We start from the raw sequence: 26,556 nt of genomic DNA on the forward strand, positions 1-26,556 counted from the left end.
TCCTCATGTTTCCTCGCCGTAACAGCAGAAATCTGAAAACTGACGCAAAACTCGAGAGGGCACCTCAGTGCTTCTAAGCAGGGATGTAGAGGAGGTTTGATCCAGTTTACCCAGCCTTTTTTTTTTTTGGGTGAGGGGGGGGGTGGGGGGGGGGGGGGTTAGGATAGGGGTTTTTATGGGTGGGGTGGGTAATTTAGTTTAAAGTTTTAGATTTTATAGACATTTTACCACAGTTTTTAATTCATTTTTTTTTTTTTTTTAGGTTGGATAGGATTTTTACCCCCTGTTTTTTTTTGTTTTGTTTTGTTTTTTTTACATGAATCTCTGGTGGGAATTCATGTAAAGCTGGTTTAAATCACTGGGAAGTGGTAAAACAAAACAGACACAAGGTCAAACTGCAGTTTTCCCTCTGCTCACCACATCACTGCTTGTTCTTACCTCTGCTTTGAAAATGACGGGTTGAAAGAGAGTTTTTTTTTTTTTTTAATTTTAAAGCACAGTTCTGATTTATTTTGCACTAATTGCAGTTTCTGCTGGCGGCTGCTGAGATTCAGGTGGAGTTTGATGAGACTGAGCACGCTGTTTTCTTACTGATGCTTTTAATGTGAAGAGTTGTCCTGCTACTGATCAATAAAGCTTGAATACTTTCCTGATAAACCCAAATGTTCAAGTTTGGCTTTTGTTCCTTTTTTTTTTTTTTGATTTGTTTTTGTTTTTTGGTGACAAGCTAAAATAATATAATTCATCACACTTATGAAAAAAGACTTGATTATGATCATATCAGCAATTTATTTGATCAAAATGTAGAGGTAAAGTTTTCAGAACAGAGGCTGTGGCTAATGCTGCATTCAAGTCCTGTGGGAATTATTGTGGAAATGATTTGACACAACATTGAAGAGTTTATTGGACTGGCCTCTGCAATGTCACCATGCATGCACCATGCATGCAAAGCAGTTACTTTGCATCTGTAACCCTTATTTCCCACACACCCAGAATGCAGCATGAGGCTAAAAAAAAATCCTTTTATATTTTTTATAATTTGTTTGTGTCCTTCTCCTTACATTTTGTTGTTCATTGTCATTTTTTAAAAAAAATATTTTTATACTTTAGTATATTTACAGCCGCTTCTCCAGTGACAAAATGTGTGTTACCTGTGTACTTCATGTACCTGGCTTGAATTTCCTCAAATAAAGGAAAAAAAAAAAACAAACCGCTATGGCCGCCAGGTGGCGCTCGACGTCACTTTAAAAGCTACATCTGGGTGCTGAGAAAATGAAAAATAAATAAATAAATAAAAATAACTCTTGTCAAATTCCACATTCACAGATGTAAATTTACAAACAGAAAAAAAACTCTAATTTCTTTGTGTTCATGACGGAAATGGAAGAAGCTGTCAACAATTTCTTCCTCACAAAACAAAAAACAAAGCTATGAAAACAAAACAACTAATGTGTACAACAGTTTGAGTGTCTTTAAATGAGTTCACTGTCATACACTTGTGTTAATTTATTTTATTTTATTAATGTGATGCTTTGTTTTGTTTTTGCTGTATTTCTCTTGCTCTGCTTTATGTTTTAATGAGTTCACGCCTCCTGTGTGTGGAAACGCCGCTGTGTTCCTGACTTGAAATAAAGATTTATAAAGAAAAACCAAGAAAACTACATGTCCCAGGATCCTTTGCGGCCGTTGCGAGCCCCATCCTGTCCGACGGGAACACGGATGAGCTGACAGACACACGGACGGACGGACGGACGGAGCTGTTTTCATGCTGCCGAGGCTTTCAGCTCAGATTGAGGAAACCGAGCCGAATTACAACATCAGGAAGGTAAACGGGATTATTTACACTTTGGATTTATGTGTTTATATTTACACTTTAACAAACAAACATCTGTCCTCCGCGCTGGTAAACACAGCGGAGTGTGATGCGACGTCCTGCTGCAACACTGCGTCGTATCAATAAAGCATAATCTCGTCATAATTCATCTTGTTAATCTGCTGCTCGTCGTAATTTAGGAGCGGGTTTCAGATTTTCCCACGGAGACAGACATTCCTGCCGGGCCTTGTCTCCCTGAAACACTTTCACTTCGCCTGTCGCCGGAAACCAGCGGCTCGGAGTCTCTGAGGGGCGGCCGGAGCGCCGAGGAGCCGCGGTCACCCGTTCATCCATCCACCCGTTCATTCATTCACCCGTTCACTCGTTCATTCATCCACCCGTTCACTCGTTCACTCAGTGCGAAAAAGCCACGAGCTGGTTCAGCATCCATGACATCATCTGATGCTCAGACCTGCTGCATGATGGGACAGAAAGCTGCAGGGGAGCAGAGGAGGCTCACACACACACACACACACACACACACACACACCGTGTTCCCGAGACAGGACATCACACACACACACACACACACACACACCCCATGTCTCCAAAACAGGACATCACACACACACACACACCCCATGTCTCCAAAACAGGACATCACACACACACACACACGCCGTGTCTCTGAAACAGGAGATCACACACACACACAGACACCGTGTCTCTGAAATAGGACATCACACACACACACACACACACACACACACACACACACCGTGTCTCTGAAACAGGACATCACACACACACAGACACACACAGACACCGTGTCTCTGAAACAGGACATCACACACACACACACACACACACACACACCGTGTCTCTGAAACAGGACATCACACACACACACACACCGTATCTCTGAAACAGGACATCACACACTGTCGCTTCTCACAGTAACTTTACCCTCAGCAGCCGGGCAGGCCGGTGTGTTTGTGTCCCAGTGTGTTTGTGTCCCAGTGTGTTTGTGTCCCAGTGTGTTTGTGTCCCAGTGTGTTTGTGTCGCGGTTCGATGCCGGTGTGTGTTTGTGTCCCGGTGTGTTTGTGTCACGGTTCGATGCCGGTGTTGTGATGTGTGTGAGTTGGCGTCTGGTCTCAAGTCAGCGTTACAGGGACAGCCACCGGGCTGCTCCTGGTCTCTTGGCTGCTTAACCCCCTTACAGAAGGTCGAGCATCACTTCACACGTGTCGCTTCCCCAAAGTTAAACCTGCCAGCCGCCGTAGCAGCTGAGGACCGGCACAGAGAGCTGAGACCGCACGAGAAAATAGATCCACCGCTGGCTCTTTATTTTATCCCATTTCTGTCCGTAACATTTCTGCCACACATCATCAACTCAACCTTTGTTTATTTAGCCATTATGAAAGCACTTATTTAGTGGATTAAAGCAGTTAAAGCACTTATTTAGTGGATTAAAGCAGTTAAAGCAGTTATTTAGTGAATTAAAGCAGTTAAAGCAGTTATTTAGTGGATTAAAGCAGTTTTTTTTATGAATTTTAGCTGGGGGGAAGAAGGCTAACGGTTAGCATTTGCAGTATCCAGCACTCAGTAACGATGAGAGGATGACAGTCCCACCAGGAGGTGCTAAATAGGGGGGAAGTGAAATAATATAAAAAATTTTCAAAATGAGTGAACTGTCCCTTTAAGTCCCTATTTTTTAATTAACATTGTGTGGGTTGGTTCAGATTGTTTCCTGGGGGACGTTTGATGCAGAGACGCACACAAGATTCAAGATTCAAGATTTATTCGTCACATGCATGAATGTACAGGTACAGCAGCAGTGAAATGTAATTGCAACAACTCCAGCACTGTGCAAGTAAAAAATAAAAATAATAATAACAATAATAATAACGATAATAATAATAAAAAAAATAAATAAAATAAAATAAAAATAAAGATAAAATAGAAAGAATATATGACATTCCTATATACAATGAACAACTTGTATAACACACAGCACAACATTAATTTTCTGATAATCAAAGGACGTTAATCCGGCTCTGATGGTGCAGTGATTATATGCAGATGTGGGTCAGATCACGTCAGATAATCCGTTTGATGTTCATCTCGTTTCGCTGCTGATTTGTTTGCAGTCTCATTTCGCGTGAGGTCTTAATTAGCGTTGGCTACGACAGCAGAGTCATATCATATTTCTCTGCTGGAAGACGCAGAGTGACGGCGTTGGATTATCGGGCCGCTCAGACCGGATGCTGGTTAGGAAATCGATCATGAAACCAGGCGGAGAGGCAGCAGCTGAGTCACCACGCAGCGCTGTGCCAAAACACCAGGCATCCATTTTGCAGGAATAATCATAACCTTTCCTTTTTTTTTTTTTTTTGTTTGTTTTTTGTTTGTTTGTTTTGCAGTGAGTTGTTTTTGTGAGTGTTGTTGCCTCTTTAATTCTCGCTTTGGGATGACCCCCTTGGCCCGGCGCCTAGCCGTCGTGCTGAACATGAACCGTGGTGGCGTAAACTTTGCTTGCCTCTGTGGTTTTGGTTTCCAACTGACTGGCTGAGAGGAAGCTGCAGCGTGAAAAAAAATTTTCGCTCCGAGGGAAATGACATGAGCTGGCTGGTCAGATCAGAGCAGCTGGTTTGCTTTGTTTTGTTTGTTTTTTTTTATCTCCAGCATTAGTTTCACTGATACTGACTCATGACTGCATTTCTGAAACCTAATGTGTGCGCCAAAGCTGTGTTGCTTTCAAGGACGGAAATTCCCAACTGGTCAAAAACAAAACAAAACAAAAAACAATTCCAACTTCTGGTCATTCCAGTGGAGCAACTAAAGTCACGTCGAAGGTATTTGGTGATGTTAGCCAGCTGGTTTGCATACAATGAAGCATTGGCAGCTCTAAGTGCAGCTTTCAGTTTCTAATCTTTTAACCGTTGACCTCACAGCCGGTCTGATGGATTTAAGGTCATGTGATGCTGAAAACTGACAAGTGATGGCCGGTTCACCCCTCACAACTAAACTCCTCACTGCCTTCATAGCAGAAACTTGGGAAATTTCTCTGTTTTCACACAATCAGCGCAGAGTTTGTATGCAGGAGATCACAAAGTGGAGTCAGTGGATTGCCATGAGGGAGTTCGTGCTCCCCAAAGGAAGATTCCTCTTGATGGTGGCGACCCCGTGACCTTTCCTCAAGCACCACCCTCAGCCAGAAATGTCAGATTAGATATCTCTCAAAAGAGAAAATAGGTGGAGTCGTATTGAGCAAGCAATAATCCAGGAAGAACAAGTGAGCTGCCATTGTACTTATTGTGTATTTAAACATGAAACAGAGCAGAAGCAGCTGTACTGCATGCCTGAGCTGTTATTGGGAGTCACACCCATTAATATGTGATATCTGAAAATCTCCAGGGCAGTTTTCCATGAAATTTGGAAAGCTCATTCATGCTCCCCATAGGATGGACCCCGTCTATTTCGGTGACCTCATGAACCTTCCTCTAGCGCCACCCTCGGGTCAAAATCCACAAACCCCGTTCTCCCACTGCTGGCATTCGATCAGCGTGCCATCTGCTGTGATGTTGCCCACTGTTGCTTTGCAGCCGTCCTCTTGTTCTTCCTGTTGTCTGTTTCCAGTTGAAGTGTTGGGAATTTTGTCGCTGCACATGAGCTCCCAGACATCAGCCCCGCTCCCGTCCACAGTCACACAGCCAGACTCATACGCACAGTAACTGGCTGCTTGGTTTCTGCAGGACTCGATGCTGTTAGTGCCGAGTGTGAGCCTGACCAGATCAAGCTTTGAAACCAGAGGTGACAGCCAGATTTAGCTCTAATGTGCACAGGAATGCACTATTTATGGTGGGAAGTTCACCAGAGAGAGCCCAAAGGCTGCAGCAGTTAATCAGGTGGAATATATGGCTCTTGATGGAGGAAGAAAAGGCTGAGCTGCTTCAAGAAATGAACATTTAAAGAGTCAAAGTGTTTTTTGTTGTGTTAACGATAATGACGTCAGTTAGATTTGGTTTGGTCAGAACTGTGAAATATTAAATCATCCATCTTTACTCACTACATCTTAGTCTTTCTCACTCTCAGGTGGGCATAAACTACAGGTTATGAATGTCTTTTGGAAGTGCAAAAATGAGGAGTTATTATCGGTTGCCTTATCAGTGTCGGCCATGAGGAGCAGGTTATCATTAGAAAAAAAATCATATTGTGCACCCCTGTAAATGATCCCTGGCTCAGGAGTAAAAGTCATAATGTCACACTGGATGTTTTGATCACTTTTGTTCTTCTGATATTTTCTCTGTAAACGTCTGGTCACAGCTGATGATGATATGAATGTGGTGTACAAAGCGGATGTGGAAGACCTCAGAAAGCAGAATTGCACCTTTTTTCTCAGTGGAACTTCCATCCGTCATGAAGTAGGTCTCTGCCTGGTTAATATTTAGTCTGTCACAATTAGTCGACACCATAAAACTACTGTTTGCAGTTTGCTGGAAGAACAGATACTTCCTTATTACGAGTGCTGGTAGATACTGTGGTTGCAAGCAATAATCCAGAAAGAACAAGTGAGCTGCCATTGTACTTTGTGTATTTGTACAGTATATTTGCATCAAGTCAAGTCAAGGTAACTTTATTATCCCCAATGGGGCAATTTGTTGTGCAGCCAGCAGAGAGAACACTCCTCCATACAGACATGGACATACAACTCATCAAGACAGTGGACATGATAAATAAATACAACATAAAGAAAGAAAGAAAAGAAAAAAAAAATACAATAAAACCAATGCAAACCAATGAACCGTACTAGTTAAAAAACAGTCATGTGATAGTTTTTAAAAAACTAGTGACAGTGGGTATAAAAGAGTTATACTGTAAAACAGTGTTATTGTCTATGAGTCCAAACATTAAACAGAGCAGAAGCAGCTGTACTGCATGCCTGAGCTATTATTGGGATTCACACCCATTAATATGTGATATCTCAAAATCTCCAGGGCAGTTTGCCATGAAATTTGGAAAGCTCATTCATGCTCCCCATAGGATGGACCCCGTCTGTTTCGGTGACCTCATGAACCTTCCTCTAGCGCCACCCTCGGGCCAAAATCCACAAACCCTGTTCTCCCACTGCTGGCATTCGATCAGCGTGCCATCTGCCGTGATGTTGCCCACCGTTGCTTTGCAGCCGTCCTCTTGTTCTTCCTCTTGTCTGTTTCCAGTTGAAGTGTTGGGAGTTTTGTCGCTGCACATGAGCTCCCAGACGTCAGCCCCGCTCCCGTCCACAGTCACACAGCCAGACTCATACGCACAGTAACTGGAGTCAGTTCAGTCGTGGCTGCTTGGTTTCTGCAGGACTCGATGCTGTTAGTGCCGAGTGTGAGCCTGACCAGATCAAGCTTCGAAACCAGAGGTGACAGCCAGATTTAGCTCTAATGTGCACAGGAATGCACTATTTATGGTGGGAAGTTCACCAGAGAGAGCCCAAAGGCTGCAGCAGTTAATCAGGTGGAATATATGGCTCTTGACGACCAGCCTTTTCTCAGGGTAGAAGGCCAGGATTTTGCCTCCATATGGTTCCTGTGGAGCCTCGCTCTGCTCTGCCAAGCTGCCGCTAGTTTGCAGACATACCTGCCTGCCCTGTACGATGTGGTCGCCACACACATTCATGGTCTGATCGATACCAAAGTAAGCAACATAAGTTTTACCACAGACATATGGGCTCTATTTTAATGATCTGCAGAGCTCGGTGCAGCTCATTCTGGGCGTGTCCACATCCACTTTTACTGTTTTAACAGCAGAAAAAAGGCTGAGCGTGTCCACGTCCACTTTTGCTGTTTTAACGGTGCTTCTTGATTTTTTCAGAGCTTTGAGATACATACATGGACTGTTCAAAGCAATAATGGTTAGTCAGATATGTGCATCGGTTTCTGGATGGCAGCTTCTCCAAATCCCAAAAAAAAGTTTTCGTGTCAAATTTTTATTGGCCCATAAAAAATCAAGAAGCTGCGGCAAATACAAAGTTGTTTTCTGAAGGCCCAAACATGGTCGACCACGAAACCTGAGTAATTTTTTTTTCCATTTTTAAGGGGCTGGCATGCCTACCAGTTATGATGTATGAGAGATGTTTTTGTATATTCTGAGAGAGCAGGTGGAGGTGTATTATTGTACCAAATTTCAGTTTCCTATGTGGTGTAGTTCCTGAGATATTGACACCTGAAAATGGAGGAAAAATAAGGACGCGTGAAAATCGCACCAAAATCGACACATACCCCCCTTACTAAATTGGCCGTATCTCCAAGTGTCCATCCGAGCAAACTAAAATTTTACAGTCTGCCTATTGGATACATAAGGAACAACTGGTGAAAATTTCAGAATTTTCTGAGACCCAAGTGCGTGGGATGTCCTGAACATTTGTTGAAATGACATGGAATGACCCTAATGTGACATTGGATGTTTTGATCACTTTTGTTCTTCTGATATTTTCTCTGTAAACGTCTGGTCACAGCTGATGATGATATGGATGTGGTGCACAAAGCGGATGTGGAAGACCTCAGAAAGCAGAATTGCACCTTTTTTCTCACTGGAACTTCCATCTGTCATGAAGTAGGTCTCTGCCTGGTTAATATTTAGTCTGTCACAATTAGTCGACACCATAAAACTACTGTTTGCAGTTTGCTGGAAGAACAGATACTTCCTTATTACGAGTGCCGGTAGATACTGTGGTTGCAAGCAATAATCCAGAAAGAACAAGTGAGCTGCCATTGTACTTTGTGTATTTGTACAGTATATTTGCATATACTGTAAAACAGTGTTATTGTTTATGAGCCCAAACATTTAACAGAGCAGAAGCAGCTGTACTGCATGCCTGAGCTATTATTGGGATTCACACCCATTAATATGTGATATCTCAAAATCAAGACCAGATCAAGCTTTGAAACCAGAGGTGACAGCCAGATTTAGCTCTAATGTGCACAGGAATGCACTATTTATGGTGGGAAGTTCACCAGAGAGAGCCCAAAGGCTGCAGCAGTTAATCAGGTGGAATATATGGCTCTTGACGACCAGCCTTTTCTCAGGATAGAAGGCCAGGATTTTGCCTCCATATGGTTCCTGTGGAGCCTCGCTCTGCTCTGCCAAGCTGCCGCTAGTTTGCAGACATACCTGCCTGCCCTGTACGATGTGGTTGCCACACACTTCATGGTCTGATCGATACCAAAGTAAGCAACATAAGTTTTACCACAGACATATGGGCTCTATTTTAATGATCTGCAGAGCGCGGTGCAGGTCATTCTGGGCATGTCCACGTCCACTTTTGCTGTTTTAACAGTGCTTCTTGATTTTTTTCAGAGCTTTGAGATACATACATTTTTTGAGACCCAAGTGCGTGGGATGTCCTGAACATTTGTTGAAATGACATGGAATGACCCTAATGTCACACTGGATGTGTTGATAACTTTTGTTCTTCTGATATTTTCTCTGTAAACGTCTGGTCACAGCTGATGATGATATGGATGTGGTGTACAAAGCGGATGTGGAAGACCTCAGAAAGCAGAATTGCACCTTTTCTCTCAGTAGAAGGTCCATCCGTCATGAAGCAGGTCTCTGCCTGGTTAATATTTAGTCTGTCACAATTAGTCGACACCATAAAACTGCTGTTTGCAGTTTGCTGGAAGAACAGATACTTCCTTATTACGAGTGCTGGTAGGTAGGTACTGTGGTCGCACTGGAGTTTCACTCATTTCTACACGAAGACCATCATCGCCTCGTCTGATTCCTCCAAGTCACTGGAATGTGGTGAGAATTTACACTGCAAACGTTTGCTTCATCCTTTTTATCAAACTTTATCTCGGAGAAAACCATGTTGATCCTCCTCAGGTCCGCGGATCACTGCGATAGACGGAAAGATAAATGTGTTCAGTGGTTCCACTTCCACCGTCTGACTTCTGCTAAAATGACTCTCATTAAAAAAAGAAAAAAAAACATGATGTGTATTTCCAATCCACATGATCCACGGTGTAAATGTGACAGCTTCAGAGCTGCTGGAAGGTTCTTTTTTTCACTTTGACGGAGGCAGGCTAACGACTCCCATAGACTTCAAGTCTTTATGCTAAGCTAACAGGAAATGCTACCCACAGGAACCACATGACTGGACGTACAGAGGTGAACATGGTGTCCAACGTCGTGTCTCAGTCAGGGGAAGTTGGGAAAAGGGGCATTTCACCCAAAATGTTGGAGTATTCCTTTTAGTGTCTTTGATAATGTAATTTCTCACATCTCCTGTCTGTCTGTCTGTGTGTCTTTAAGCTCATGTCTGACGTGTGGTTTTGTTTTTTTGTTCCTCTGCAGATGCGGCGATGCGGCTGAGCTCTGCACGGCGGCGCTGGATCCACTAACCGGGCGCGGCCTCCTTCCATTTACCCGCTCGCAGCAGATGCCCCGCCCCCTCCGGCTGTGACACCGGCGTCTTCGCACCCAGAGCCTCCTGAGCGCCGAGCGGTGGGCGGAGCCAGCCCTGCCCCGGGGGGCGTGGCCGGCGATGGAGAGCCGGAGCAGCAGCGTGGACTCGCGGCTGAGCGGCAGGGGGGCGGGGTCGATCAGCACCACGCCCCTCTCCGCCCGGGTGGAGTCGTACGAGGCCGCCGAGAAGAAGTGCATCTCGGACGTGCGCAGGACCTTCTGCCTCTTCGTGACCTTTGACCTCCTCTTCATCACTCTGCTCTGGATCATAGAGCTCAATGTGAGGAACCCTTCAGGCTCTTCTGCATCTTCTCCTCCTTCTCCTCCTCCTGCTTCTTCTTCTGCTTCTCCTCCTTCTTCTCCTTCTTCTACACATTCTCTTTCTCTTCCTTCTTCTCCTTCCTTCTTCTCCTTCTCCATCTTCATCCTTTTCTTGTTCTTCTTCACATTTTCTCTTCCTTCTCCTTCTCACTCTCCTCCTCCTCCATCTTCTTCTCCTTCTTCTCCTTCTTCTCCTCCATCTTGTTTTTCTCCTTCTCCTCCATCTTCTCCTCCTGCTCCTTCTTCCTCTTCTTCTTCTCCTCCTCCTACTCCTTCTTCTTCTCCTTTTCCTCCTCCTCCTCCTTCTTCCTCTTCTTTTCCTCTCCTCCTCCTCCTCCTCCTTCTTCCTCTTCTTCTTCCTCTCCTCCTCCTCCTTCTCCTTCTCCTCCTCCTTCTTCCTCTTCTTTTCCTCTCCTCCTCCTCCTTCTCCTTCTTCCTCTTCGTCTTCCTCTCCTCCTCCTCCTCCTTCTCCTTTTCCTCCTCTTCCTTCTCCTCCTCCTCCTCCTCACCCCTTTCTTCCTCTTCTTGTCCTCTCCTCCTCCTCCTCCTTCTCCTTCTTCTTCTCCTTCTTCCTCTTCGTCTTCCTCTCCTCCTCCTCCTTCTCCTTCTTCTTATCCTTCTTCCTCTTCGTCTTCCTCTCCTCCTCCTCCTCCTTCTCCCTCTCCTTTTCCTCCTCTTCCTTCTCCTCCTCCTCACCCCTTTCTTCCTCTTCTTTTCCTCTCCTCCTCCTCCTCCTCCTCCTTCTTTCTTCTTCTTCCTCTCCTCCTCCTCCTCCTCCTCCTCCTCCAGTTCAGTTCTTTGCTCCTGTTTGGCTTTGAGGGAGTTGTTTCTTGTGGTTCTCGGTCCCTCAGTGGGTTTCGTGCTCTTGTTTTGGTCTTTATCAGTTTATTTGTTTATTTGTTTGTTTGTTTGTTTGTTTGTTTGTGTCCCGCAGGTGAACGGCGGCATCGAGAAGCAGCTGGACAAGGAGGTGCTGCACTACGACTACCACGCCTCCTTCTTCGACATATTCGTAAGGACTCCCTCGTTTCTCGCTCCTCGTGATCGTCCGACTGTCCCGGTCGGCTCGTGGCTCGCTCGCTCACTCTGGACTCTTCTCTCTCTCCTTCTTGTTGTTCGTTTTGGTTTTTCCTCCGTTCCCTCCTTCATTGTCCCCTTCCTCCCTCCCTCTCCTCCCTCAGCTGCTGGCGGTGTTCAGGTTTGCCGCTCTCATCCTGGCCTACGCCGTCTGTAAGCTCCGTCACTGGTGGGCCATCGCAGTGAGTCTCTCTTTTATCTTCGCTCTGCAGCTGAAAAACGACCCGAGTTCTTTTTCTTTTTCTCTTCACGGGACAAAAACATGGAAAATGAACCTTTAGGTCCACCTGACAGAGAGTTTAGCAGACACTCAGATGTTTTAGTTTTATTTATTTTTTGGGTTCAGAGAGATAGATAGATAGATAGATAGATAGATAGATAGATACTTTATTGATCCCGAGGGAAATTCAGGCATCCAGCAGCTTATGCATTACAGTAAAGCACCAGCAAAAACACCAATGTCTCCACCACAAATATCTCTCCTCCTTGTAAAAGTCAGTCTTTATCCATTTTGCCTTATATGTTTAAGTATGGATTCTTTTTTTTATTTTATTTTTTTTTATTTTAATTTTTTATATTTTTCCATAATTTATTTTTATGTATACGTTTATTTAATTTGGTCCGATGTCAGGCATCATTCCATGGAAAATCAAAAATTGAATAAATAAAAAGTTAAAAAAACAAACAAACAAACAAACAGCAATGTCAAAAACAAATAAAAAACAAAAATCAAAACCAAAAACCAAGAATTACATAGGGTTCAGAGTGTTTTTTATTTTTTAAAATTTTTATTAATTTTTTTTTTTCTTAGGTATTTTGGTTCAAGGTCTGTTTTCTTAATGGTTAAATACAACAGCATTGTGAATACAGATATAAACAACACCTGACCCAATAAAAATGCTGATTTAAAACAAACAAATAAAGTAGTCAAGAGAAAAAAACAACAAAAATAATACTAATTATAATAATTATAATAATAATGATGACAAAAGTCTGTTGTTTGTTAAAAAAAAAAGAAGAAGAATTGAGACGATGACAGTGTCCCATCTTTTTCTTGTGATTTTTTTTTTTTTTTTTTTTTTTTTTTAAATATTTGCTCATTTCGTGCTAAATTCCTGGTTTCCTGTGAGATTTCTCGTCGCAGGCACGTACCTGAGAGGCTTTGTGAATCAAGCAGAGAATGCACCGTGCCCTCGAGCTCCAGTGTTTTCAGAAGCTCTTCTTAAAAGCACACGAAAGGCTGCATTCAGTTTTATTTTATTTATTTATTTATTTATTTTTGAGGAACGTCAGCAGGCAGGAACGCAGCAGCATGTGGTTCCCAGCTCGTCTCACATGTTTGTTGCATCAACTGGAAGGTTTTTGGAATGAAAACCAGACTGGAGGGAACAAAAAAAAACAGCTTTGCAAAATAAAGGGAGAAGAAGGACAAAACATTTTTTTTAGGTCATGGTAAATGCGGGTTTATGCAAAATAAATCTGGATGTTTTGTGTGTGTGTGTTTTAATGTGTCGCCTCCTTTGTTTTGTGTGCAGATCACCACAGCCGTCAGCAGCGCCTTCCTCATCGTAAAAGTCATTTTATCAAAGGTCAGTCGTCAAAGCAGTTTCATGGTTTTTGATCTCCTTATTGATCATCATCGTGTAATTCAGTGATCTTGGACTCACTGCTCCCCCTGCTGATGCTAGTTATTTTTTCTATATTATTATACATTTAGATTTTATTAGGTTTTATTGCATGTGGACATTGTGTCTTATCCTGCTTTTATCTACAGGCATTTGAATCTTTGTATTTTATTCTTTTTGTCAAACACTTTGAACAACTTAGATCTGTCTAATACGGTGCTTCATAAATAAATTTGCCTTGTCTTGCCTGTCAATCAAGATCAGAACTAATATCCACTAATTGTAGTCCAGACATCCAAGTACGAGTCCTTACCAACTCCAGCTGGTCTGTGAAGAAGCTGAGTCAGCTCACCTGAAAGTGCTGAACCAGACTGAAACAGCCTGTGGTCACGTTACAGAGGTCATAATAATGATGTCAAATTGTGTGTGTGTGTGTGTGTGTGTGCGTGTGTGTGCAGCTCCTGTCCCAGGGGGCCTTCGGGTACCTGCTGCCCATCATCTCCTTCGTGCTGGCCTGGATAGAAACCTGGCTGCTGGACTTCAAGGTCCTGCCTCAGGAGGCCGAGGACGACAGCAGTGAGCTCCGTCTGCTCTCGCTCTGAAACACTGAAACATTACGAGAAAACTATATAATTATTAAAATGATGCATTAAAATCAGCGTCAGATTTTAAAGGCTTGGGAAAGGAAGGGAGGCTGCGTTCAGGCACCTTCCACGAGCATTTAACCCTTTAATCGAGCAATCAGTAAACATTTAGTCATATGTATGTATATCTATTAATTTTTCAGCTCCACCTGTCCAGCTCTGCCATAAATTCTACCTTTTAATAAAGTTTATAATGTTCAGTTTGTGTTGACATTGTGCAAAATGTGTCACTTTAATTCTGTGTTTATTACTGAGGTTGTAGTTTGCAGAGGTCTGCTACTGGACTGCATTATACTGAGAGGTGTTTCTAGTTTTTTGTCCTCCCTTATTTATCTACAATGAGTGGGGACAGAATAGTGGAAACAGCTGTCAGTAAAGTGCAGTCCAGTCCAACAGCAGCACTAACTATGAGCTCAATACCAAACATAGAAGTGAATGAACACCTCTGTTACCGTGACAACAAGAAAAGCTGAGCATTACAGGCAGCAGGAGATGAAACTTTACGGCATAACAGCTGGATTGGATTGGATTAGATTGACCTGATAGAGTGGACACTATTTACAAGAAAGTTAGCACAAAATGACCCTAAAATTGTTTTAAAAATGTAAAATATAATTACAGCGCTGGCAGGTTGTTGGTCCAACGCCCTGCTGTCTTTGCTCTGTTGCAGGATATCAGTCGATCATGGACGCCACACAGCGCGCGCCTCTCCTGCACCCCGGCCCGCTGTCCGACGGCCAGTTCTACTCTCCACCGGAGTCTGTGGCAGGTCGTGACACACACACACACACACACACACACACACACACACACTCACAAATCAAGTCAGATAAATAAACTTCATCGTCAACATAGAAAAGTAAAATAAATATCGACAAAATCAAACATGACAATATTTTACATGGAAAACCTCTATTATGTGGCTTTATTATGTAGAGGAATATTTATTATATTTCCACATGAGACTTGTGAACATTAGTAATGATCATTAATAATCAGTAATGAATAATTAGTTTTAGTAATGCGGATGTGATGAGCGGGTTTTGTTAACTTTAAGAAATTCATATGCTTCACTTTGCTGTTCATGATCAGGAAAAGGTCACGTTTAAGTTATTTCACAATAAAATAACCACAATCATTCGATATCTAGTCTCATATCACAACACTGCTGTTATATATTGCCAGAAATATACAACATGTTCCTCATATAGTCTCACATATCTCTCTATTATGTATTATTTATATGACATTTTACTGGAAATATACACAGTGAAATAAAAAGTAGCAGACCTTTTTATGAGAAATGAACCGCTGGATGATGGACTGCCACCGTGCAGGATTTGGAAAAAAAAAAAATCTTTATTTAATCGCTTTTTAAAGGGAAGCAGCGTCATGACAACCACAGAAGTTTTAAACCAATAAAATCCAACTGAGAGCAAAAGCAAGAAAACAGTCAAAAGAAGATAGAATAGATAGAGAACAGGATAGACTGTTTGTTTGTTTGTTTGTTTTGTTTTTCTGTTTCCACTCAGGTTTCTGCTTGTCCTCCTTTTCCAGACTCGGATGAGGAGCTCGACGACAAACACGATCCAGAAAAGGGGCTCATTTAGCAGGTGAGACCGCGTGGCGTCGCTCCGGCGTTCATGTCCACGTCACAAAATCACCTTTTCTCACCGTTTTCCATTCAGACGGGCCGCATGTGATCGAGCCGACCCGCAAAACAGCAGATCAGGCTGCAGAAAGCAGAGAGCAGACATGTTGTCGCCCGCTTGTCCTCCATCCTTAACATTTTTATCCCCGTTAACTCTTTAAACGCTGATTGTCCAGGAGAAAAAAGAAAGATAGCTGCACTGAAAAATGAGTGCAGCGGCTCATTGTACCTTACAAGCCAAATGATAAGTTTTTTTTTTTTTTTTTTTTGCATGTTTATGTTTGTTGAATGTCTGATTAATGTCAAAAAATGATCAGTTCTTCCAGTTGACGTGACTTATATCCAGAGGTGGAAGTAACTAATTACATTTACTCCTGTCAGTGTAATTGAGTATATTTGTTAAAGTCAGTCATTTGACTTTTCCCTCAGTCCATTTTCTGCTCGACTTTTGTCCTTCGCTGCATTTTAAATCAGATCCATCACAGAGACAGACTGTGGAGCCTTTCACAATAAAAGCTCAGTCAGCAGAGATGAGAAGAGGAACCTGCCTCTGCTGTTTGTCGTTTCCAAATTTCCTGATAAAAGTTGCACCATGAAAATCTTGTGCTCACTCTGCATTTTTGATGAGCAGTCAGATATGAGTACAGGAGCAGTGCTTTGTAAACAGTGTTTGCAGTGACTCTTTCCTCTGCTGCTGATATGAAAACAGGCCATAAGAACTATAACAGAAACATTTCTTCGTTTGTTTTTTCCTCCGCTCTGTATTTCAAGTCAAGATTTTATATCTGACGATAAATTAACCATTTTCAATAATTTCCTGATCTTAAAAACTGACCTCACTGCTCGAGCCTTCCTCTGTGGAAAACGTGATCTTTAAAGTCCTGTTTTGTTTTTCTTTCCCTTTATTTTTTTAAAATTTGTATTTCTCCAGGATCTCCAGTGACAAGACGTTGACGTTTCTCTCCCCGGTGTGTTCATGAAGGAAAAACCTGCCTTACGTATTCTGCCGTCTCATCCTTTACTCCTGTTTTCTCTGTTTTCACGTCGGTGCGAACTCATCATCAGGGGGTTAAAATCATTAATCAACAAATAGTTCCTGTCATTATCGGCCCTTAACTCATATTCCTCCACTTCATCATCTCGCATGTTTAAGTATTCATAAGAGATTTTAGGGACGCCGTTATTTTCTGCCTCTCTCTGGTGTTCGAAGGCGTTTTAACCCGCGCTCTCTGCCACCTTCAGTGTCATGTTTACTTTTTTTTTTAAAGATTTTTCGCTCACTTTCACACGCTTGTGATTGAAGTAGCCGTGGCGAGGAAGAAAAATGAGCGCGCTCTTTGGCTTTTGTGGACAAAGGGAAACTGGTAGGAAGGATATCGGCCAGTATTAGAGATGGATCGTCTTTGTCGCAGAGGGGCGGAGGGATCTTATACAGTAAAGCGGCTCTCGGGTGGCTGCACGCTCAGGGCTCCTACACAGGTCTGGAAAACGGATTTGGACGAGGTTGAGGTCTTAAAACGTGTAGAAAGCGACAAAAACTGTGATGCAAACTTGAAAACTGTTGTATCGTGTGATACCCAGCGAAAGAAATGAGCCGTAAAAAAAAAAAGGGCGTAAACCGAGGCTTGGAGACGTCTTGAGGTTTCAAACGGACAGTGTGTAGGAGCCCTGCGCTGTGTGTGTGTGTGAGTGTGTGTGTGTGTGTGTGTGTTGAAGCTAAAACTGCTTTGAAATGCTGCTTGATGACAAATTAATTTAGTTGGACCTTCAGATGATTTAAAAAAACAAACAAAAAAAAACAAAAAAGGAAAAAACCCTGTGTACAGTATCTTAATGCATGCCTTGCGAGCTCGACGATTTTGTGTTTTTATGATAAGCTTGCCTGTAAAATAGAATCATTAAAATGTTAAATCTGATGTTCTCCCGCTTCTGTGTTTTGTTTCCTCTCTGTTTGTGTTTGAGCACTCCACTGCTGGATTATATTGTATATCTGAGGCACTGATAATAACAACCACATCTATTGTTCATGCATGACCATCAACAGTTTTTTTTTTTTTCTATTTTATTTGCTGTTTTTCTCTGACTTTTATATGTCGTCTACGTTTGAAGAGTTAATTTCCAAAGAGTTAGCAGCTATCAGAGGCAAAGTTTTAATGAGATAAAGTTTATTTTCTCCACTTTGGCTGAGCCAGGCTAACGACTCCCATAGACTTCAAGTCTTTACGCTAAGCTAACATGAAATGCTACCCACAGGAACTGAACCACTGGACGTCCAGAGCTGGAAATGGTGTCTGGTCTGAGTCTGGGGAATTTGGAGAAAAGTGGATTTTGCCCAAAATGTTGGCGTATTCCTTTATATTCTCAATGTTTGATCTCAGAATGCAGCCGAAACCACGTGACTCAGGTCGTGACCGCCCACGAATCCAAGAGGAGCTGAACCTCCAACATGCAAAGTTCAAACATTAATATGCTCCTTTAGTGTAACATAATAACCTGCAATATTAGATGGCACAAGTTACTGTTGCACATGGAAGAATTAGAGCTGCTGATAGTTGTCATTGTCAGTTTTTTTTTTTAATTAATCGAGTCAATCTATCATTTTTTCAATCAATCAATGAATCATTTAGTGCATCCACTATCATAAATAAGATCCCAGTGTGATATCTTCAGAGTGCCAAACAAACCCAAAGTGTTTACTCTGTGAAGATGATGATGATGATCAGAGGAGAGGAAGACTCGTAGCATCTTGGTCAGGCTGGACTCAGACTGGAATAAACGACTGAATCAATTTATCAACTATCAGTTAAGATTTCTTTTGATCAACTAAGTGATTGATCAGCTTATCCTTTCGGCATGCTGCAGTAGGACTTTCTTTATTCTGCGACTGTCTTGACAGCCTGTCTGCACGTGCAAGAAAAAAAAAGTTAAGACTTAAACGATATCTCTGTAACCGTTAATGCTCCCTGGAAATGACATTTAGACCAAAATGATCAAAAACCATGACTTGCAGTTCATTTGCAAAAACATCAGTCCACAAGTGTATATATACACTACTCACAAAAAGTTAGGGATATTTGGCTTTTGGGTGAAATTTATAGAAAATGTAAAATGTTCATGCTACAGTGATATTATATCATGAAAGTAGGACATTTAAGTAGAAGCATACACTGGTGATTTCCTCATCTCAAACAATTTCTTGAAACAAAAGCCAACAACAGTGGTGGATATACCACAACAAAAAATGTCAGTGTCAATAACTTGTCATGTGCCCTTGAGCATCAATTACAGCTTGACAACGACGTCTCATGCTGTTCACAAGTCGACTTATTGTCTGCTGAGGCATGGCATCCCACTCTTCTTGAAGGGTGGCCCTCAGGACATTGAGGTTCTGGGGTACAGAGCTCCGAGCCTCTACACGGCGACTCAGCTGATCCCATAGGTTTTCTATGGGATTCAGGTCTGGAGAAAGTGCAGGCCACTCCATCTGAGGTACCCCAGTCTCCAGCAGCCGTTCCCTAATGATACGACCTCGATGAGCTGGAGCATCAAACACCTGATGTGAATTTTGCCGTTAAACTCCTTGTTAGAGAACAGCAACTTGTGCAAAAGTACTGAAACACTGAACAGTTGGACATGTGCATTCAAAAGTTTACAGAAGGTCACATTAAGTTCACCTGTAAAGGTTATAATGCATTTTAGGTTCATCCTGAAATTTCACCCGAAAGCCCAATATCCCTAACTTTTTGTGAGTAGTGTGTGTGTGTGTGTGTGTGTGTGTGTGTGTGTGTGTGTGTGTGTGTGTGTGTGTGTGTGGTGTGTGTGTGTGTGTGTGTGTGTATATATATATATATATATATATATGAATTGTGAGGAATTATTACTATATTTACCAAAAAAAAAAAAAAAAAAAAAAAAATATATATATATATATATATATATAAATATATATATATATATTTTTTTTTTAATATATATATATATATATATATATATATATATATATATATATATATATATATATATATATATTTTTTTTTTTTTTTTTGTAAATATAGTAATAATTCCTCACAATTCATTTAATGCACAAATACAATTAGTTAGAGAGAACTGACATGGAGAGGCTATCTGTGAGCCACCAGAGGGCCACATGGTCACTAAACTGCTGCATGAAAAAATAAATCACAACTTTGAGCACAGAGAAATAAATCAACCAATCAACAGTTTCAGTAATGGTGTTTTATTATATTTCACATTTTTTATTGACATAAGTCAAGTATCAAGGCATTTGTAAACAGTGTGTCCACAAATAATCTACATTTTGCTTTTCATCGGTGTGGCATTTCACCCAGTCAAAACACTGTCCGTTTGAAATAAATACAATACTGATAAAAAAAGAAGAGGGTAAACTCAAATAACCTAATCTACATCTGCCTGAAGGAGCTCGCTGGGAAAGCATCCCGATTCAGTTTCTGTCTGCAGTCACAGTCTAGAGATGATGCCACATTACTACATGTGAGACGACAGCACAACACGTGGAGGTAAAGGACTTTTCTTCCAGCCAGAAGACGAGGAATCGGGAGCGCAAGAGGACCAGGACCAGAACCAAGACGCAGGAAAACCCTGGAACTGGTGCCGGCAGGAGAAACAAAAAGCAGAAGGTCGAGGAGTCGGGGGGAGTCGCAGGGAACCGACGCCGAGACGACTAAACACCGAGACCGAACGCCGCCTCCAAAACCACCGACTTCCTGCTGCTGGGTCAAAACATCATGACCGCAATTCTGCTGCTTCTTCTTTCTTAAACCAAATATTAATGCGCTAGGTTAGTTTGACGACGCCTTTAAATCGGTTTCAAACACATCATGTTAAAAATAAACGGATGATGCCACATACTGAACGCAACACGTGGAGATGAACAACTCCACCTTCATCTAAAAGAAAAGAGGAATCATCTGTGGGACACCAGAGGTAAAATACTGGAATTGGCAGCCGTGGGTAAACAAAAAAAATCGAGCTTTGAGTTTTACGGATGGACACAGAAGCAAAACACGGAGCGTACGAAACATCAGCGCCGTCTTTCCATGAAAGACACGGAGCAGGCGAAGCTGTGATCGCTGATTGATTTCACCACTAAAAACCACCTGAATCGTGCAGCGGAGACCAGAGGACGCAGCTTAAAGGGCAAATCCACCAAGTTGTTTCCGTCAAGTTGTGTTGCAATTCATGTCTTTGGTGTATCCGCCCTTCCCCTCGACCCGCATCGTCTGATTTTACTTCAGCTAGAAGGAAAACTCTCTGACTGGGAGCGACTGACACCGAAACCTCATGTCCTTCTAGACGTTTAAGATCCTGAAACATTTTCTGATCTGACGTCACCTCATCTACGATTGGCCGGTTATCCAGGGCACAAAGAAAAACATGCCGACCAGACAATAAAGTTGACCCAGAAATACAAAGAACATCCACAAATGACCATTTTCACATGGCGGCCGTTATTCTCTTAGGACTGGAAGCTCAAATTCTCTGAATGAAAAGGACGATGTCATTCGGCTGTGTCCCAGATTGCACTTCTTGCAAACGCAGAGCATCTGACAACATCATTTCACCGATTCCATGATTAAAAAAAAAAAAAAAACAGAAGAAAGCGACGCCTAGTTCAAGTCCCCATGAAACGACCTCACATGACCTCTACCTCCTGTGAAGCAGAGCATCGTAAACAGTGACGTCGTCCTGCAGGAGTGGGTGTAAATTAAAATGTAAACTAAAATAAAACCTTCATAAATCTTGAAACATCCTCGCTCATCTACCTTATCCCTTCAAAAAAAACTTGTCTGCCAAGCTGAGATCCTGTTCGGGTTGGATCGGTGGTGTTGGGTTTTCGACCACGTCCCGCCCAAAACATCCTGTTTACACAAAAAATACATCAAATCAAGAAAGTAAGAGTCTGTTTCATGGGGTTTTTGAAATCCGGAGGGACACAATTCAAGGTGAAACAGCATTTTAGCTCAGACATTAGTCCCCAACAGCAGAGTTACCGTTAGCCTTCATCACGTCCTAGCTGCTGTGTGATTAAAATGGGAATCGCAAAGTGAAGAAATCTTGAAATGTAAAAAATGGAATAAATCTTGAAATGTAACCAGAACGTCTCTGATGTGAGGTGAAAAAAAAAAACAAAGCTAATTTAGAGTGCATTTTACCTTCATGCTTAAGTGAACTTCAAAAAATAAATGCGGGCCAAGATGTTTGTTGATATTTCATGTTTCAGTTACATCTTTCCGATCGACTTTCCCATCAAACGGCAGCTAGGAAGTGATGAATGCTGACGTTATCTGTCGTCTAACACGAGCTAACGGCCGCTAATGGCTTTTTTAAAAAATCTGGAAATACAGACTTTTGTTTTTCTTTCTCAGTTTTTTTTTTTTTTCAACATGGAAGCGGTGAAATGATGGAGATGAAGACTCAAGTCTGAGGTGGATTTCTCCTTTAAGGAATAAAGATGAAGACTCAAGTCTGAGGTGGATTTCTCCTTTAAGGAATGAAACTTCAACACGAGGAAGGTGACGTCGCCGTTTTCGTACGCTCGGTGTGATTTCTGTGACTTGGCGAATGATTCGAGATGACGAGACCAGAAGAACGGGGGCGGGATGTTTCGCACACAGAAAAAGTTGGAGTTAGTGTTACTGAGGCAGCACGCCTAAATGTGACTCTCTACAAATGACTACTCTCACCATTATGCTTTTGCAGACGTGAAACATGGGATGTCGAGTGATTTCTACTCTACTCTACTGTCTCTACTGTGTCGCTGACTGACTACTGGAACCATGCGTCAAGTTTTCTTTGTCCCTGTTTTTTTCGGCAGGCATATAGCAATACTGGATGTTCCAACAAATAACTTCCCCAATACACAAAAGTTCACTGCAATCATTCAGTTTGTGGGGAAAAACAAAACAAAAAGCTGTGGCTGGTTTGTCTGTCCCAAAGGTTCGACAACCTGACGTCTTCTTCCCCTGACTGGACATTCAGCCGAGTTACAATCATAAAAATTGGACTAATTTCATCGAACAAAAATCTCCAGTTTTTTCCTAACAGAATGCCATATTGCATTCCCCATGCAGGAACATTATGGTTGTTTGTGTATGTGGGTGTGAAAATACCATGAATGTGATTTGATGTGTGTTTTGATTTCTCATATTTGGATTAAAAGTTTACATTTACATGTTGAGTCAAGTTACACGGTCCTCGGAGCGTTGATCCCCCTCGGTGTAAAATCAAATTATATATTTTTCTTGCAAGTCTTGGACAGACTCTTCCGTACCGTCCGCCCCCCCCGGCTGCCGCCTTGCCGTTTTCGGTTAAAATAAAACATGTGTTGCAGCAAACTAACCTCTGCTCTGCTGTTTCTAATCTAGTAGATCCCACTGAACCAAGAACCTGAGAGATCATGTGGTGAATTTCTGTCAGTGTGTGTTCCTGTGTCTACATACATGTTGTTCCACATCTGACCAGCAGGTGTCCTCAGAGCACTGCGGTCTGAGCTATTGCATCTTTTGTGTGTGTGTGTATTTACATAAAACATGAAACATTAAACCTCACAGGCAACATGACAGAACAGAAATCATAGACAGAGTCAACACTGAGGTGGACCTTTTCTGATTTAGGCCAGCATGAAGAAAAAAAAAAGAATAAAAAAACACACAAAAGGCAAAAAAGGAAGGAGGGAAAGGGGAACTTAATACAGTCTTGGCAGTCATCAGTGATTCTCTTTGCTTTAACGCCGTTTGTTTGCCAGGAAGAAAATGCAAGCCGAGAGTCTGCGCTTTAGAAAATAAGTGGAGTAAAATGCCAAAACGTCAAAGCGGCTGTAGATTAAAACCTGGTTACGCGGCCACAATCTCCTTTTAACAGACCAGAGAAACCCCTCGGACTTTAAAATGCGAGGTTTGGAACGATACACAGGCACATGACTGTGGATTCTGGCCTTCTTGTGACCTTTTTTTTCTGGGAGTGTGACATTCACATAGTCAAATTAGCAAACCAGTTACCTTTAGCGAGGCCAGTCTGAAAAACTCAACCTGCATTTGCACTCCAATGGATATCTGTATTGGTATGATGTTGGGAAGATGTTGGATATCTGTTTCGGCCTTTAAAGTAAACATCAATCCATCCCCATTAAAATGTCGCCGTCAGATTTTTTTTTTTTGTCTACTAAACCCCAAAGCTGTGCAGCTGCTTTCACTGTTTTACCTCCTAATTACATCCTCAGAAAAGAGCAGCGGTGTGTTTTCTGCCTGGTTTGCCTGCCCGGGTGGCTGGTACAGTCAAAAGGTACCAGCCACAGTCAGTAATGACCAACATGTGGCTGGTAACCTGTCATTTCCCACCCACGGCAGCGTTGTTGCTCCAGAATGATCGTCTCTCCTTTGAACCCTGCACACATTTTCCTTGTCAAAATAACCCGACTTTAATTTCTTGACAGGAGCAGAAGATTTTGGTCAGTGCTCGGTATGCAGTGATCACGGCTGGGTAATGTGACGGTCTTCTATAGTGAAGATTAACAGTCACAACAGCAAACACCACGACATATGAAATGACGGCGGGTCTAGAACAGTGACTGCGTCTGGCGGCGTTTTCCGTGCCTTTCCGGAGTTTTTGACACAATCTGAAACTTTTTCAGAGTCCGGACGGCGTCACGTTCCTTTTGCATTCCATACGTTTCCAAAGCGTGCGTGCAAACCGCGGCCTATTGTCTGGCCTGGTATGCAGTCAGGAAAAACTGCAGTTCATTTTCTTTCAGGCAAAAAGGTTTCATCCATTAAATCAGCATTGACTATTGTTCTAAACTTAATCTACAGACGCTCAGTGGACCCCGAAATTTACCTGCCACTTTCTCTACTTTACAAGCTAACTAGGCTTCAAGAATTTACTGTGACCTCTAAATAATGGTAGATCACTCGCCCGCCTCCATGTTTAACACATGGTGTGGTATTCCTTTTTTTCATTTTACTTATTATTAGTTTAGTAGATAAGCCTCACTAAGCCTGGTAAAATGTCAGAAGGATGTCATTCCTATAGTCTCAGATACATCCCATATTTAGAGCGCTTTTCCTGTCCAGTCTCAAATTTTTTTCCCAGAGCGGGAAACGATCTGATTCATTTTGCATTCCAGGCGTTTCCAGGTCGGTGTAGGGAGCCGGGTGTCTTGTCCAGCCTGCTATGAGCTCAGGAGGAAAATGCCAATCCTATTCTTTTAGGTAAACCACTTAGAAAAAAGGTGCCAGTGTGGGGAAAAGGGGGCTGATGTGTGGACACATTGTATGGAGCTGGCAGAAGGTAATACTACGCGCCATTGTGTAAAAAAGGGGAGCAACAAAAGGCCTTGCAACGGACAGGAATGCGTTTTGTGCATGCCAAGCTGCTTAGCCCAGTGACCTATTGTCCAGTTGGGTTCTTTTCAAGTTTTTTAAACACTAAAAAAAACAAAAAAAAATGGACGCTTAACATCTTTTTTTCACATAGCACCATGCCATCGGTTTCCAGTTCTTAACACTTATTTGCAGTGTATCACATTTCCAGTGTTTTTTTTTTTTTTTTTTCTTATCGGTGAGAGACGATATGCAGTGTCCATCAGGAAAGAAAAACACTCACATGATGCTGAAAAAATAAAATAAAATAAAAAAAAAAAAACCTGCACGCGCGCACACACACACGCATACATACATACACACAAACACATTGAGAAGGTGAAGGGGGAAGCAGGAGGATTGGCTAAGCTGAGGTATCTGTTCCGGTGAATCCTATCTCTACAGGGTGACCGCCGTCTGTCTGTGGGACGTCCAGTGTGTCGGAGTGAGTGTGTGTACATACACATGTGAGGACTGTAGTGAGAAAAGGCACACATTGCCGAGGTGGGGCAGGCGGGTTTATGAGCGATGAACTCTTCTTTCATCTGGAGCGGTGAAGCTAAATGTTCGTCCACTGGCCACAGCGGCCAAATCACAAAAAACAAAACAAAAAAACAAAACAAAAAAAAAAAAAAAAACACCCGGTTGATATTTTAACCGACCGAGCAGATTTTTCACGCTGAGTCACCCAGATGGTGGCGGCTTGTTCCCCAAAGCGGCTGGAGACGCAGAGAATCCGATCAGCCACTTTCGCCGTTTCACCCGCCAACAGTGGTGTTCAGATTGGAGTTTGCCCTCCACGCGGGGGTGGTGACCTGAAAAGTAGCTGGAGGAGACCAACGTGCCAGCTGCACCCACAGGTGACCATCGTTCCAAACAGAAGAGTACCTCCACGTTGTGTTTGGTGGCTGGTAAAGCACACAAACTTACCGGCTGGCTTTTTTTTTTTTTTCATTTTCCAGCCTCGCCTTTTGTCTTTCCGCCCGCTTTCCCACTCAGACTCGGACTGAGACGTGTTCCAGAGAGCGAGCCGGCGTCGGGGCGGGCGCCGCGGTGGCTTTTGGCGACGGCGCCGGAGGTGGAGTTATTGCTTTCAGCTCGTTGCCGGGGCAACTCTGGGTGCTGACGCCACGGTTGAGGGCGCCGGCGGTTGGCGCTCCGGCGTGGGGGGCGTTGGGGTCGCTCCGGGGGATGTTGACGGGGCAGGAGCGGGTGCGGGCGTGGCCCTTGTGACCGCCCGGGTGGCAGACGAGGCTGCCCACGGTGTCGGCGGGTGACAGGTGGCGTTTGAGCCAGCGCTCCACCCGCTCCTCCTTGTACTTGATGGAGTACCACGTGAGGAAGATGAAGAGGAAGCCGAGGAACTTGAGGCTGGCGGCGAGGCCGAAGTAGACGAAGCGCAGCGAGGTGACGTCGTACTCCCAGCAGGAGCCGTGGACGCCGCAGTCCTGCTGCCACAACATGCAGGTGGTGTCGATGACGGCGCCGAAGTAGATGGGCGTCGGGATGTAGGCTGAGGAGAGAGAGGAGGGAAGGAGGGAAGAAAAAAGAGGAGAGAGACAAAAGACA

The 26,556-nt window shown here is 43.0% G+C and overlaps 2 protein-coding genes across 3 annotated transcripts in view; one reads left to right on the forward strand and one right to left on the reverse strand.

Annotated features, from left to right (window-relative positions):
* The first annotated feature begins 1,681 nt into the window (after window positions 1-1,681).
* Window positions 1,682-17,505, forward strand: stard3nl (STARD3 N-terminal like). The gene is made up of 9 exons (XM_030075201.1): window positions 1,682-1,825; window positions 10,161-10,551; window positions 11,527-11,604; window positions 11,774-11,851; window positions 13,205-13,258; window positions 13,753-13,870; window positions 14,609-14,707; window positions 15,496-15,551; window positions 16,521-17,505. The coding sequence occupies exons 2-8, from the start codon at window positions 10,351-10,353 to the stop codon at window positions 15,546-15,548; spliced, it is 681 nt and encodes a 226-aa protein (XP_029931061.1). The 5' UTR covers window positions 1,682-1,825; window positions 10,161-10,350; the 3' UTR covers window positions 15,549-15,551; window positions 16,521-17,505.
* A 4,415-nt stretch (window positions 17,506-21,920) lies between these two features.
* Window positions 21,921-26,556, reverse strand: part of slco5a1a (solute carrier organic anion transporter family member 5A1a) — a 42,437-nt gene continuing 37,801 nt past the window's right edge. For both annotated transcript variants that reach the window (XM_030074462.1, XM_030074463.1), the window contains one exon: window positions 21,921-26,500. In XM_030074462.1, coding sequence (XP_029930322.1) covers window positions 25,983-26,500 — 518 coding nt within the window. In that variant the 3' untranslated portion in view covers window positions 21,921-25,982. The remainder of the gene's footprint in view (window positions 26,501-26,556) is intronic.

This window comes from Myripristis murdjan, chromosome 17 (assembly GCF_902150065.1).
Source record: "Myripristis murdjan chromosome 17, fMyrMur1.1, whole genome shotgun sequence".
NCBI classification, from domain to species: domain Eukaryota; kingdom Metazoa; phylum Chordata; class Actinopteri; order Holocentriformes; family Holocentridae; genus Myripristis; species Myripristis murdjan.

What these genes read in the sequence shown, in the direction of transcription:
- stard3nl (XM_030075201.1), top strand. Translation starts at nt 10,351, where the DNA reads ATGGAGAGCCGGAGCAGCAGCGTGGACTCGCGGCTGAGCGGCAGGGGG. An exon ending in TCTGGATCATAGAGCTCAAT is followed by an intron (nt 10,552 to 11,526) that starts GTGAGGAACCCT and finishes TGTGTCCCGCAG; the next exon opens with GTGAACGGCGGCATCGAGAA. An exon ending in CCTCCTTCTTCGACATATTC is followed by an intron (nt 11,605 to 11,773) that starts GTAAGGACTCCC and finishes CTCCTCCCTCAG; the next exon opens with CTGCTGGCGGTGTTCAGGTT.